At 36.1% G+C, this 15,605-nt stretch overlaps 3 protein-coding genes across 3 annotated transcripts; 1 reads left to right on the plus strand and 2 right to left on the minus strand.

Annotated features, from left to right (window-relative positions):
* Positions 1–3,461: 3,461 nt before the first annotated feature.
* LOC133869632 (uncharacterized) lies at positions 3,462–6,654 on the minus strand. Its single transcript, XM_062306682.1, has 8 exons — positions 6,382–6,654; positions 6,206–6,299; positions 5,541–5,660; positions 5,360–5,408; positions 4,918–5,017; positions 4,741–4,802; positions 4,524–4,582; positions 3,462–3,837 (listed from the first exon to the last, which is right to left on the minus strand). Exons 1-8 carry the CDS (start codon positions 6,531–6,533, stop codon positions 3,733–3,735), a joined length of 741 nt encoding a protein of 246 aa, XP_062162666.1. The 5' UTR covers positions 6,534–6,654; the 3' UTR covers positions 3,462–3,732.
* A 598-nt stretch (positions 6,655–7,252) lies between these two features.
* Positions 7,253–9,475, plus strand: LOC133869300 (uncharacterized). The gene is made up of 5 exons (XM_062306256.1): positions 7,253–7,781; positions 7,865–7,976; positions 8,383–8,464; positions 9,136–9,187; positions 9,319–9,475. The coding sequence occupies exons 1-5, from the start codon at positions 7,392–7,394 to the stop codon at positions 9,469–9,471; spliced, it is 789 nt and encodes a 262-aa protein (XP_062162240.1). The 5' UTR covers positions 7,253–7,391; the 3' UTR covers positions 9,472–9,475.
* A 216-nt stretch (positions 9,476–9,691) lies between these two features.
* Positions 9,692–13,543, minus strand: LOC133869299 (alpha/beta-gliadin clone PW8142). The gene is made up of 6 exons (XM_062306255.1): positions 12,963–13,543; positions 11,618–11,729; positions 11,319–11,490; positions 11,045–11,232; positions 10,566–10,710; positions 9,692–10,058 (listed from the first exon to the last, which is right to left on the minus strand). The coding sequence occupies exons 1-5, from the start codon at positions 13,412–13,414 to the stop codon at positions 10,585–10,587; spliced, it is 1,050 nt and encodes a 349-aa protein (XP_062162239.1). The 5' UTR covers positions 13,415–13,543; the 3' UTR covers positions 9,692–10,058; positions 10,566–10,584.
* Positions 13,544–15,605: the final 2,062 nt, after the last annotated feature.

Consider the following 15,605-nt stretch of genomic DNA (forward strand, 5'->3'; position numbering starts at 1 on the left):
CAGCTGAATCACTTATTGATGAGGTGGACAAATAATTTTGAGCCTAGATGGGGTACCCAGAAGTCAATGGATAGTCAACAGTCCTAAGATTGTTGTCTATCTCCAGCGTGTGTACACGTAGGATGAGGCTGGCAATTCACATTAGCTCCGTGCAAATTGCAGTGGAAATGACTAGACCTACAATCGCTATTTTGGTGAGCGGTGACTGGATGGCTTGACTTAAACCGATAAAAATTTTCAGCAATTTTATTACTCATATTATTCGCCCGAGACAGAACTAGAAGTTAAATTTTAAGGGGGCCAAACGATATAAAATAAAAATTCAGAGGCCAAAATAAGAAAGAAATAAAAATTAAAAAAAAAAAAAAAAAAAAAAAAAAAAAAAAAAAACCTATACTATTTTTCTAACAAAAGGTAAAATAATATTTTTTTAGAGGTATGGCTCTGCTAATTTCATCACTATTGTTAACAATTTGAACGATAAATATAAAAATCTTTATAAAACCTATATGTCCGAACAAATTATGATCAATTTGTCTGCTAAAGTAAAATAGGCTGCGTAGGAATTCCGGATCTGAATTATGCATGTCATTTTCAAGTTAAGTGTGGCGTGGGAAGCTGCCACAACTTTGTCCATGACTTTAGGTTAAAGAATCAAGTAGAAAACTGTTATAAGTACTTTAGGTTTTGCTATAATTTGACCATATGGAAAGCGATGGAATGTCATAGACAGGCATAACATATAATATTATTCAGGGAATACAATATGCATATGATCACTTGATCTTATGTTGTGAAATTGATAAATACCGCATGTTATTCTCGACACCATCATATCGATCTGTCCATCTTAATTTATTGAAGAAAAAAAAAAATTAACAGTAATTTTATAGATTTCTTTCGATACTTACTAATATATATTTAGGCCTCATTTAGTTTGCAGAATAAGTTATTAAAATAGAATGACTATTCCATGGGAATAACTATTCCTTTATTTGGCAGGGATCCATTCTTTGGAATAGCTATTTCATGGGAATAACTATTACCTTACAGTTTTTTAGATGAATAGCTATTCCTGAGAGAATAAACAACATTTTCCAAAAAAAATCATATTTTTCTTTAATTTTTCAATCTAAACTTAAAAAATTAAAAAATTAAAAAAAAAAACAAAAAACAAAGAAATTAGATTATGGGTAGCCACCCCACATATCTAAGGTCCAACATTTTATTTTATTTTTTAAGATATAATTTTTTTTAAAAAAAAAAAATAAGATATTATGTAGGTGTTTTAGTAATTTTGGATCAATTCTAACTGTGGTATATGCGTTGTCACCAAATTAAGGAATTTGAATAATTATTCCATTCCACTTTTCTTCATTCCCGATAATAACTCTTTATTTTTCTAATGTAATAGTTACGGTACTACAACTTTTATTACAACTTCTTATAAATTCATGTGGCACTTCATATTTTAGAAGGTGACATTGTAAGTATCACTTAACTTGTCATGATAATTTATAAATATAACAAATAACATGTAGACCGGCACGTGACAATACGAAGTGAATTGTTTAATCAATTTGTAGAACTCAATTATTTAGGCTGACCCGGGAGGTAGCTTTATGCCAATTAACAACCCTTTCTTCTTAATTGCGACCAATGGGCAAACAAGTATATTTTTCTCCTTGTACAGTTTTTACTTCTTTTTTTTTTTTTTTTTTTTTTTTTTTTTTTTTCTTTAAGGAAACTGAAACACTCCTTTGCTCTTGTCAATTCGACACAGCTGCAGCAACAAACCGGCCTGGTCCATTCTAGAGGGGGCTGCTTATGAGGCGGGCCCTTTCCACAGAACATTTCACTGATTGATCAGAGGTTCAAAATATCCAAAGTTCCGGCCGCTTCGGAAGGTCGTCTGAATCCAAATTGCTTCGAGTTTACTAAAGCGCCAACACTATTTGACTGTAATCATTGCCGACTTTCTTTGTCTTTCCATGTCTTGTTGCTTATAAGCATCGTTACGAAGACACCAGGCCGCACACACAGTTTGATGATCATCATCTCATCCGTACCCACTTTTAGAGAAGCTTGCAGCTGAGTTTCAAACAGAATATAAGGAACTAATTTACCACAGCTCCAGCCACCAAATTGCTCAAGGAGATACGTACGTGTGAAGGATTGAGATCAGGGACAGAAATAAAAAGTTGATTTTAGAGGGGCCAAATTGTAGTAAAAAAAAATTGAGGGGCTAAAGTTAAAAAAAAAAAAATGACCTAAAATATGTTTTTTTAACAAATTTCAAAGCCAAAAAATGCATTTTTTGACAAAAACAAATTGCTATAGGGAGGCTAGAGGGGGGATCGTGGCTCCCACTAGCTCTCCTCTAGTTCTGTCTCTGATTGAGATCATGTGTAATACTACGAAGGATTGATATTGTGTGCGACAGTATAATAAGTTGTTTATTAAAATGAATAATTTATATTAGGACAATACATACAAAAGAGGGGATATAGTGGCTTACAATGTAGGGGTGACCGAGCCACCTCAATAGACAGAGAGTAGCTTGGAGATTGCCGAATCATCCCAATGGTTAAATGGGATGGTCCAACTATTGTCAACCCAACATTTTCAGTCACCTTCAATAACCGAGCTGAGGGTGATGGAATCAACCCCTTTGATTATAAGGAGTGGCTCGGTCAATCAACGTGCAAACACCCCATGGAGACACACGACATATCATTCTTTTTTTCTAAAAGTAAATGAGTCTATCCCCAAGGTGAGCAATGAGCGGAAGCCACAACAAAGTGGGACTTCCAAAATCAATACGGCAGGTGATGGCATGGTTATTAGAGACCATGAAGACTGGTGTCGAAGAAAATGTTGAGCCAGAAGAAAGTAAAGCTATGCCTGGACTTGAAGCTTAAAATTTGCTTATAACATCAGATTGAACTACAAGCCAATACTTCCACGGATCCTCCAAATCTCCCAAAATTGAGATGCCCAAATTGCACTGTAATTTTAATGAGACATGTTACATGCACCTTTCTTGTACATCATTTTTTTAAATCGACCATTGAAACCACAAATCCAATAATTAATTTTAAAAAATGATGTATAAAAGATATACAAGATATGTGAAAAATGATTTCTCAATTCTGTTTCTAATAGCCCACAGAGAAGGGTCCTGCTCGCTGCAACCCACACCTCATGCTGCCAGGATAAGTTGACCCCGCAGTCCTTTTTCTGTGGGTGCTCAAATTACGCTACAATACGAACGCCCAACTGTAAGAGACTTTAATTCGAAGGAGACTCGGCTTTTGAAAAATGCAATTCGAGCACCCCCAGCTTTTGAAACTAGAGACTAACCTGTCGAGTGCTGAAAACATTATTGAGGGGGCACACCAAACGTGGTCGGATGCAAATGAAATGGACTTTCCCACACTTAGCACAAAGTAGTTTTCTCAAAGATTAAACGTTTTCTTTTACTAAATGAAAATTGAAAGTGTCAAATAATTTACGATGCTGTTGTGAGAGTTGAGAAACTTTCGTGAAGCCGCCTAGCATCTATTGAAGGAGTACAACTAGATAATAATGAAAACATAGGGGCAAGAGTTTTGGGGCCATGGCCCCCCATAGCACTCAAGCTGTGGCTCCAACACTGGAATACAATAACAAGGAGCGAAGAACCATGCTGTGAATAACCCAGTGAGGCTGCAAATTAGCAGACGCCATTCTTCAGCTGAGAACTTTTCTCAATACTGCTTCAGCACGATGCTCAAATTTTGGTAGCGCCCAGTCGTGCTGAACTATGTCGAGACTGTCTTTCTCAGCACCCAAGCTCTGAAAAAATAAAAAAGAAGTCTCTAAGATTGGGAGTCATTCATGATGGAGAATGATGGTCTTCAAATGGGTCCCTACCAAAATTCTTTAAAAAAAAAAAAAAAGGTTGAAAATCAATTTTTAGCATGTTTACATATACCAAAATGTCCCATCTAACAAGGTTTATTCCAGAGAGGAAACTATACCAGATGTATATAAGGAACAATATTGTTGAAATCCCGGACAAAAGCATAGGAAGGAAGAAAAGAAAAGCCATCCAACTAGAAAGCAAGTCACTCACAAATTATGGGTACATGTTGAGCAATTAAGAATTATGTTGGCAACTATTCCAGATATTCCTACATGCATAATCGAGTGGGCCTAGCCATCCAACTGGAAAGCAGGTCACTCAAAAGTACAACCATGCTTCACCTAAGCTTCACATGCTAATGCCTGCTTATCTATCTTAATATATAAACGAGAGAGAGACAGAAGGGGAGAGGGCGGCAGGGGGGGGTTATGTTTGCACATGACCAAAAGTGAAAAGAAAAATGGAGGAGTGGGAGGGGTATACAGGAACAGGTTGTTTGAAAAACTCTAAGTTCTCAAAATAGCTGCATTTCTCACAAGAACCAACAGAGCAGCCTAAAAAAAAAAAAAAAGAGCTTAATCCTAATAAGGGCACAGCAAAAAACTTAAAATTTTACCCTTGTTGGATCAAAGCCAAACCCACTCATTTGCATCATACGCTGGGTGTCATCAGTGGCTGCATCAGAAAATGTCATATCATTAATTCAAATATTGATATAGAAATCTCAGCATCAGAGAAATTATGAATGACAGCTGCATGACTTCAGAATCATTTAACAACAATCAAAATGTATTTTTTAATAACATCTTAATAAGCTCTAGATCAATACTAACCATTGTCTTCTCCCAGTATGAGACTAAATAAACCTCTTAATCCAAACAGATTGAGAAAATACCTGAAAGAATGAATTGTGAGTTATTAGACGCAGCCAGGCAACTACCTAAGAGATAGAAGATAAATCCAGAAAATTTATTTAAATGAATGGAAGAATCATAAACTTTGAGAGATACCATGAGCGACTACTGACATAACTAACATCCACGGTACTCAAGTCAATTCCATTCTGTAACATTGACCTGAACCTCTGAGTCAATGGAAATGGTATTTTAGCTGCAGAAAGCAGAGGCATTTAGATAACCTTACAAGATAATATCAATATATGGAAATTTACAAAGTGTGGGGATCAATCAACCAGGGAATTTAAGACTAACAATACGGTCAGAAAAGGAAGAGGATGAAAGCATATATTTGAAAGAACAAAATACAAAAGAAAATCATTTAAGACAGAAAACGTTAACACAACTAATGTTCCTACCATCTCAGCATGACACCTAAAAATTGAAATGCAACACAAGAAACATGAAGTAATGTTTCCATATTTTTTCGATAATAAAATTTCAAATGAAGAAATAACCAGGGAATCAAGGAATTAACAGTGGTATAGAAACAAACCTGCTACAAATCCCGAGAAGAAAAAGTTGACCCATGCGAAAGTAAGAGTCTGATCAACAATAGAGTATCAATACGATCTATTTCTAATTCAAGCAATTATACCAACAAGTAAAAGTAACATAGTTCAAGCAATTACAACAATGTCTTATCAAAAGAGGAAAAACTATGTAACTTGCAATACCTGGGGTATAATCATTGAAAGGTTTTTCTTCATCATATCCATAGCCATATTTGGATCAGAGAACATTTGCGCCTGGGCATTTTGAGCCTGGCCCTTAGGAACAAACAATAGCCCATTTTCCTGCCATGCCACGACATATACATAACTTCAGTATCTGTGTCTTAGACACAACCAAATGAAGATGACAAGCTTGTCTAGGCAAATGCACTCCTCTAGAAACAACATAAAAAATAAAGAACCAAACTAGCCTGCTCGTTACAACTTTAAAACACAAAAGGCAGGTCGCTAGGACCACCAAACAAAGGAAAAAACCACCAGAATTCACATATTCATCTTGTCATAACTATGAGGATAACAAAACCTAGGTAAAACTTCAAAATCCCTAAATTTACACTTGAATTTGACTTCAATCGGCACTAAAATCTTTGCAAGTCTTGCTTAAAAATATATTCTCAAAGCAGTGATTAAACCTTGGAATTAGAAATTGCACACCATTTTATGAAATTTAAAACACTCTCAGAATAAGAAATTGAGCTCAAACAGACCTATCATCGAAATCATTTACACTTCAAATCATTCTCTAATCTAATTCTTAGATTAATCATATGCTCAATTACCACTTACAACAAAAATTACTAATCGTAAACCATAATTAGATTAGATACCTCATTGCTGTAATAGAATCTGCGAGCGCGAAACGACTTGAAAGGAATGAAGTTAGCGCCGGCACGTAAATTCCGAGCCCTAACGATGACTTGCCTGAACCAATACCAAAAAATCCCAAAGCCTATGAATAAAATTGCGTAATAATTTAATTATAGATAAGGGTTTGGATACTTGCCCTTCTTTGACGATTTTGGCATCGGGGACTTGGTTGGAGCGCATGAGCTTGGAGACGAAGTGGCGGAGCACTCCGATGAGGACCATCACCACCGAGAGCGGGATCAGCACCCAGTCTCTGATCGCCGTGTCTAGCACCAGATCTTCCGCCATTATCAACCACTAGAGAGAGAGAGAGAGAGAGAGAGGCTGTGTACTTCTAATTCTGATCTCCCTCTCTCGGCGCTTCTCGGTTTGTTTCGATAGACCTTACGCGTCGTCGTGACAAGCGAGTGGGGTTGTTATTGTCTTTGTATAATGCTCAGATAATCAGATTTGGTGGAGGTTTATGACGACGAAATGTCGCCTTAACAAGTTTCGTTTTTTGTAAAACAAATATCTTCAGTGACGATAGTGGAAATTTCCAAGTCGCCTTAATAAACATATCTAAGTTGGTGATGTTTCGTTACCAAAATACTTTGTTTGTAGTCGTAACAAGTGAGGAACTTAATCAGGACTGTCATAGCGAACTAGTTGTAGATGGAGACACTAAAACAATAAATGAGATGGAATATATATATCTTTTAACAAACTTTTGGATTTTATTTTTTAACAATGACCCCGATTCAAAAGTTGGTCCAAACTGCTACATTATTATTAATGTGGAATAGTTGTCGGATAAAAATGTAAATTTTAATATTACTCTTCTTTTTTCTTTTTTTTTACTTCACGACTAATTTTATGACGAAAGTATATAGTTTTTTTTTTAAGGCATTAAATAGTTGTTAGAGATAGTGGCTCATATTCACTTTCTCAGCCACATGCAGTTGGGTTTTGTATGTTTTTGAAAGATGCTTGGCTTGCTGTTGATGCATCGTCCAGTTGCTTGATTCTTTTCTGTAATATGCTTCTTCTAACTTTTCTTTTGTAGACAATTTCTATAAGATATACGTTTACTCTTTGAGATTTGAATGACTTCCGGTCCCTTCAGGCCACCTCGATCATTTTCATTATCTCAACGTAGAGATCGAAATGGCCTTGGTCTCTTTCCCCACCCCCCAATACAGCAGCAGATTAATCTCACATTCCCTTTCATACATCTCTCTAGCAAGAAATCCACAAAATCTCTCTAGCCAAACAAGATTTAAGGCTTATGTTCTTGGTAGTTTCAACTCTCCAATTTCACACTACCCTTTGATCCATAGCAGCTTTTCTTCAAGGCCCCGACGCTTAGCACTGGTGCCATTTGATGCTAAAAACTCAGAATCAGGAGAGGAAGATCATCGAGCTCTGGAGACAGTTCTTAAACTTTACAGCGCAATTAAGAACAAAAGCATCAATGAATTATCTGATCTAATTGGAGATGAATGCCGGTGCATCTGCAATTTCTTCTCATTTTTCCAGCCCTTCCAAGGGAAAATGGTATATCCACTTTCAACTAAGAATAAATCACATTTTCTTTTTGTTCATGTCGACTAAAGGTCTATGGTGTTCCTTTCTTGCAGCAAGTGTTGGAATTTTTCTCTTATCTGATTAGAAGCTTTGGAGATAATGCTGAATTTGTCATAAAACCAACATTTCATGATGGAATGAAGGTCGGTATTTCATGGAAACTAGGTATGCCATATTCTTCTTGAAGCGGAACTAGAAATTAAAGTTTGCAGGTAGAACTTTAAAATAAAAAAGAAAAAAAGAAAAAGGAAGGCATCGGTTATTTTGCCTTTCCCAAATTTTAGGTATGCCATTAGTTCTGCCCTTACTTCTTTTAGCCGCGATCAAGAGTTGAACCAAAAATTGTAATACGAGAGAAACTATAAAAACACTTTTTTTGGGGGGTTTGGGGGGGTTAATTTTGGGGGGTCAAAATTATAAAAATGATATATTTTTAAGGAATTTTTAAAATTTTGGAAGCTAAAACCCAAAGATAAAAGCTTGGTTCGACCACTGGTTGTGATATCATATTCCTTTAGATGGGTAGCATTTTAAGAGGTTCTATTCACTGTTGTACTTGATTTATTTGCAGAATGGAAAAATACACATGTACCTTTGGGAAAGGGTTTGAGCTTCTATATATGCCATATCTACCAGGGGAAGGTGTATATAAGGTATCACAGATATTCTACCTCAGTTTTTTTTTTTTTTTTTTTGTTATTATTATTATTTTTTCATCTTGTTTAGATGATAGATTAGAAGCACGGAATTTTGCTCAAAAATGAGAATGAGTTTACCACCATATTTTCTCCGCAGAACAAAAGGTGTTGTAATTAATAGGAAAAATATCTTAGACAGTACGACTTTTATTATAGGCTCTTTACAAATTGATATGGTAATCCATGTCGCACTGCCGACATCAACTACATCCTCAAATTTAATTATTTAATGGCTAACGTGATAAGTGCGCGTGGACTTACAAATTGACATGGCATTCTTTGTGGCATTCTCACGCCAACCACAATTAAATTTATGACTAATAATATTTACAAATAACACATCTCTAAATTTAATTGCTCAGTCGTTGGCGTGGTAAGTGCCACATGGACAATCACGTTAATTTGTAAGAGACTTGTAATAAAAATTGTAATATTCTTAGCCGCACTCATTTACTTTGAGATTAATTTTTTTGGTTATTCCATAAATGATCAAACCCATCTATAATCTACCAAAACAAAAACAAAAAATATAGAGAGTTTGACATACGAACTTCACTAGAGCTCGGAAAAGCACACATTAATCCCGCTTTTGGTCTTTATGTTAACATAATTTTTCGATTATCCAGAAATATGGAAATGTTCATGGAACCGCTCCTTTATATTGAACCTCTGAGAATGGTACGAGACACTGACCGTTTTCTTGTTTTCTTCTCTCCCTCTTTTTGGCACTTGAGCTCATAATCATTGGTGCAATGTTACATTTGTGTTTGTTTGCCTCTCTTTTTCCTTTTTCTTTTTTTCCTTCGCAGAAATTGATGGGATCTGTCATGGCTGCGATGGAGAAGATGGATTTTTACAGAGAGTCCAAGAATAAAGCCAAGAGAGTCATATTTGTTTTCCTCACTCTGTTTCTCATTGGTGCCTCTCTGTTCTTATTTAAACTCACTTTCCATTCGTCTTGAGGTACGAACCATAGTGATGTGATTTACACAGAACAAGCAAATTCATTCATGCTAATAGTTGAACACTGGCATCGAATAGGCATCCCCTACAATTGGCTAGATGATGAATTGCAAGCAATTCAACAGCTAATTGCAGGGAATCCTGTAGAACCTCGGGTAAATAACTTTATCTTACATGAATTAACTAATGAACCATAGACCAATTCTAGCTAGTTAAAGGTTAAATGCAACAACAACTTCTGCCATCTAACAAGATACGCATAAAGATCCTTAAGGATGTACAGAGGATTCACCATTCTAACCAGTCCCCTTCAGTCAGTTCAGAGGTTAGCATTGAATGGAAAGAAAGATAATAAAGTGAGAAAGAAAAATTAAATCCAGGGCAATGGCATAACTACGAGATCCTCCTTGCCATTGGCCCATGGTTTACATATTCATTCTCACAAATAACCAAGTAATATAAAACATTTCATCTAACCATGTCAATGCACCAAAAAAAAGAAAAAAGAAAAGAGCAGAAAAAGAAAACGATTCTTCACTATCTGTTCTACCATCAGAAGAGACTATATGCCAACAGTCTCGTGCACCTGCAAAAAATAAAACAAAACTAATCCATCAGTTGTTTAGCACAAAACAGACCATGCCTACAATATTTATTGATTAACCATTGCAAAATATATATTGGTAGACAGAGACAACCATAGAAGCACATCAACTGCAAAAGTATATACTTCGTGACTTTGTGTGCGAAAAAATATTGGGGTTGTTGAGTAAACTAATAATACGATGGAAATGCCGGCAAAGACCCAAACACTTATTTTCATCTGAAACTCACAAATGACAAACCCTAAAGGGCTTGATGGAACAGAATTGTACAGCAACATAGTACCCAATAAGGAAAAAGAAAAACACCATATAACAGGGAAATCCAACATGAAGCAGAAGGTTAACAAACAGACTTGGGGTCAGACATGCTGAACGTGAAACATGCACGTATAAAAGCAGATGATGGGAGATTGGCAGGATTCTGCAGATAGATCAATCGAATGTAAAAACTAAAAAGGGACAACATTAACAATGCACGGAGTTCATACCAGTCAACAGTAGCAAGCATCATGACCGTTTGAATAAATGATGGCGTGCTAGCATCTCCTGTATCCCCAGTGCAGAAATGCTTTCGCATCCAAGGAGCTCATGAAGCTGTGCATCACATAATATGACCATCGAGTTTAAAGGATCCTACAACCACACAAGTAAAGCCACTAAGATTAATTGCCACCTGATAAAACTTCCAAAACAAAGCAAGATAACTATTAACAGTGATGATGGACAGCTGGGTGACAACATAATGCTAATCATAAGGAACCAGATAAAATCACAATATGTATGAAATCAAGAAACAAACCAAGCTATCAGAATAATCTTCTCACGTACATGCTGGATTGGTAAGCCTAGATAAAGAGACTAATTTAAGCTGTAAATTTAGATGAGAAAGAGAGAGAGAGAGAGAGAGAGAGAGAGAGAGAGAGAGAGAGAGAGAGAGAGGTGAAAACTTGTGTGCGATGCTACCCACCTCCAAACGGTTAACCTTAATGTACTCCCAAACACGTCTTAATGCCTCAGATTGGAGCATCTCCCTTCCTGCAGTACCCAAAAACTTGGCAAGTGCTTCAGAAATGATAACAGGAGATGAACCAGGTTCAGTACTTTCAGTTGTAGACTCAACATCTACCTTCAGTCGTTTAGCTTGACCTGACACCTCTGCAGATATGTGCAAGTGGGGAAAATTACTAAATAAAAGCCATCACAGGACAAAAAAAAATTGTGTTTTCTGCCACGTTACATACTCGTAGGTTCAAGTGGGATAATATGTTTGGCAAGCAGCTTATTCATCTTGAACATGTCAGTACAGTCCGTCTCAAATACCACGCGCAGGGCATCATCACAAATAATCTTTCTCTTGTTGCTTGGATCTTGGAGGTTGTTTTTCCTTATGTATGCCCACAGCTGCTTCACAATCTGAATCAAGCAAGTAGGGTTTCTTAAGTAGTACTTGTATCAAGCTTATTCCATAAACATTAACACTTCAGTAATGTAGGTAATAAAAGAGCCCAATGAAGGGGATTGTCATAAATCTGGAGATAACCTCAGTCCTTGGCAATGCCGGTTCACCAACTATTGTCTGAAGTTCAGGTGAGACACCACAAACTTTGTTTAAACCCCCAGGACCACCTCTTCTTTTCGCACCCACTGGAGCACTGAAACAAAATACATTTTATATTTATAAGTAACAGAGCACTGAGATTCAATACACACAAACACATCAGATTATCCATCAGAGTAATATTTCCCAACAGGAATGTGACATATGGTGCTAGCAGACATGTGCAGACACAAGACTCAAGCAGAACCACAGTAACGCATCTCTGCAAAGGCAATGCAGAGTTGCAGACTACAATCTAGCTAAGTATCACACACAAGCATTTCACTAGTTGAGAACAAAATGCATCAATAAACGCAGATGTGCATGATAAAAACAACAATGAGATCAAAAACAGAAAATGCATACTAGATCATAATTGGGCTATCTCCCCACCCCATTGCACCCAACCCAACACACCATAAAAAAAAATAATAATAATAATAATAAATAAATAAAAAACTACAAAGGTATTTTTTTTGTTTGAAAAAGTATTTTGATGTGACATAAAAGGTGAAAATTGTTTTTGCGTTTTGAGTTATTTGTTAATATATTTTTCTTGACAAGAGAAAACAAAAACACAAGCATTAGCTTAACAGATTATAAATTTTACTAGAGCAAAGCAGAAGCAGGCCATGAACTAACTGGAAGCACCCAACAAGGCCTTTATTTTTAGAAAAATAAAATAAAAATAAAACACTAGCTTAACAAATTAGAAAGCCTTTCCTATGATAGGCCGCCGAATTGACTTGAATTTTAATTATCTCTGTGCATAAGAAAAAAGATAACTAGTTTGACTAGCATTTCAGTATGAAAAAAGAAATCGAAACTTCCCCACAGGTAATGGAGAGTACAAATACCAATCATGTGGCATTACTACCCAATTTTGTTCCCATATCTCTCGTCCCAACCAATCAAATACTCGACAAAGACCGGTCACATAGAATCTCAAAATGACCACTTGCAATTAAAATTTATCAGTGAATGACACCTAATCCTCTTTTTGTTTTGTTCCAAAACTAAAAGCTTTGACATCACTAGTTCACCAATGGCAATCAAAATCCATTAAGACCCAGACAGATCTAACAATGACATATATAATTCTATTATATATACATACATATCATACCGACAAAAAAGCCAACATAGGAAATGCCAAAACTTTCAAATAAGCATTATTAGCAGATAAGTTAAGTACGCAACTTATGCACGTACATCAAGTAAACCTCAAATACAAAGCCCTAATTTTGGAACCCTGAAATTGAACCAAAGAAAACCCTAAAAACCTGACCTTTGTTTCGGGGTTTCGGGGTTGGGATTTGGAGCGAAAGCCTCGGGCTTGGTCGGCGGAGGCAGAGGTGGAGGCGGATGGACCGGTGCCGGAAACGGCTGGGGCTGCCGGAAGGCGAGGTCGACGGGGCGGTGGGGAGGGTGGGGCTGGAGGGCAAAATGGGGAGGGAATTGTTGAGCGTGGGGGCTGGATGGGAATTGAGGATGGTTTCGGAGGGCAAAATGGTCTTTTGGGTGTGGTGGTTGTGGTTGTGGTTGCGGTTGTGGTTGTGTTGGGTGTGAGCGGAGGAGGAGGTTGATCTGGTCGCGAATGAAGCCGGCCTTCTGGGAGAGGTCGAGCCCTAGCTTAGCCTCGAGCTGCTGAACGACACCGTTAAGCGAGGTGACGGCGTTAGGGTCGGACTGACGGAGCACCGACTCCACTCCTTTTGCTATCTCTTGGTCGGACACCATGGTTTCACCTTCATATATTAACTGAAAAAACGGACTCAAACGGCTCTCTCTCTCTCTCTCTCTCACTCTCTCTCACCCTGCTCTCTCTTCTTTCTTTCTCTCTCTTCTCCTCTCTCTCTCTCTCTGTCTGTCTCTCTCTACGTCTCTCTCTCTTTATAAACCAGAAATGACCGTAATGCCCTTTATCTGTGAAAAACCAAAAGACGATAACGCCCTTATCTCATGCCAATGACGTAACAGCCACTTATATTTTTTCAAAATCCTTTATACCTTTTTAAGAGAAATGGTACAAACACTTCTCATATTTTTTTACCTAACTTTCTAAAAATTATTATTAAATTAAAATTAAAAAAATTCATCCAAAATTTAATAATAATTTTAAAAATCATGTTAAGAAATGTAAAAATAAGAGTGGAAGAATATGTATAGCATTACTCTTCCTTTAATATTCTACAAGCAAATTTTTTCAAATTTAATTTTCTTTTTTTCAAATCAAAATTCATCTTCTTTCGACTCAATATTTATCATCCTAGAATACATATAGTGCTTCCTTCCCAAATGAAGGATCTAGTTCGAATCCCAAAGTTATTAGAGAAAAAAAAAAAAAAAAAAAAAAACTTCACAACTTATGAAATAAGATTAAGTCGAGAGGTCGCTCCTGTGTTTAAAGATTTACCCACTATGATATTATATTTAATTGGAGACTATGCTTATAATATTCTCCTAGTTAATATATTAATATATTTAATTACTGCTAAAATTATCATAATTTTTGTAATTAAAAAAGTAAAATATTGACACGAAAAAAGTTTTTAATCACATAATTTAAAAAAAATTAATTGTTGAGGATTAATGCTATTTCTATACTTATCTATCATATTGGTTAAACACGACTGTTTTAATTAATTTTTTTTTTGTTTCTTTTTAATGACTCATATAAAAACTCTTAGAATATGACCTGTCAACGGATATTATATAAGTGTGAATCTTAGAGTACTTTGATCCTAATCTTTGGCGGGTATACTTTGCATTGAGAAAAAAAGGAAGTCCAAAGGATGTGTTTTGGAAGAGTAAGGGTATTGAGGTAAATTGGAAAAAGTTGCAGGTGGTATCTCTTTTTAAAATAAAGAGTTAAAGATAAAAGATAAAAGGATATAAACGACAGATAAAAAAGATAAAGGGGTGAACTGAAATGAAACTGCCTCGTCTCCTAGTGGGTGGTTGAGTTTACGAGAATGCCGACTGGTTTTGTCTACTTTCTAGGCGAAGATGGAGGGCTTTTGGATAGGTGTCGTGGGCATATCAGTCAATGGTATTAGGTTTTGTGGTTAAGACTTTGGACTGTTGGATGAAGAACCAGTGGGGTTTGGTCAACAAACTGTAGACTGCTGTTTGTGGCCGCCGGATAAGAGTCGGTTGATCCAAGGGCTGAGAAAGTATTGCATTGTACATTAATTTGTTTACCAAACGGTTCTCTCTCATGCCTCAATCTTTTTTCATAAAATAAATTTAATTTTTACAGTATAAACCATAATGATAATTGATTTTTGTGTTGTTATGTAATGATAAATTAAAGATGTCATAATAGAGAAGATTACACGAAAATCAATTGAATTTGAACCATTGAAAAGGAGTTTCACTCCTATGTTCGAGAGGAAAGGTGTCGGAAAAATTATGGGCAATATATGGACATTAATTGAAAAATAATCTTTTAAAAGTGCTCAAGTATTTTGAAAAAATACTTCTTAAATTTTGGAATAATGCTAGAAGTTCATCTTATGACACTTTTATATTCCTTCAAAAATTGGGTAGCTTTTAAAATCACCATTGGACTTATAATTAATCACTATTAAATTTTAATTTATCATAACATAACAACACAAAAATCAATTATCATGATTATGGTTTAGACTATAAGAAGATCAGCTCCACTGGAACAAGGCCAAGGAGAAACAAAAGTTCCCCTAGACCAACCACGGGAGAAACAAAATCTCCCTACCCCAAAAGGGCTATGAGGAGACACCAGGGAGGAGGGAGGCACGTAGCAAAATGCTTCATATTTTTCAATTCATCCTTAAAGATGTTAGTGGAACCCTAAAGATGGGAGCCCTAAGACGACTAAAACACACTACAATAATAATAATAATAATAATAATAATAATAATAAAAACCTTGAAATTCATAGATCTAT

The sequence above is a fragment of the Alnus glutinosa genome, chromosome 5, assembly GCF_958979055.1.
Source record: "Alnus glutinosa chromosome 5, dhAlnGlut1.1, whole genome shotgun sequence".
NCBI classification, from domain to species: domain Eukaryota; kingdom Viridiplantae; phylum Streptophyta; class Magnoliopsida; order Fagales; family Betulaceae; genus Alnus; species Alnus glutinosa.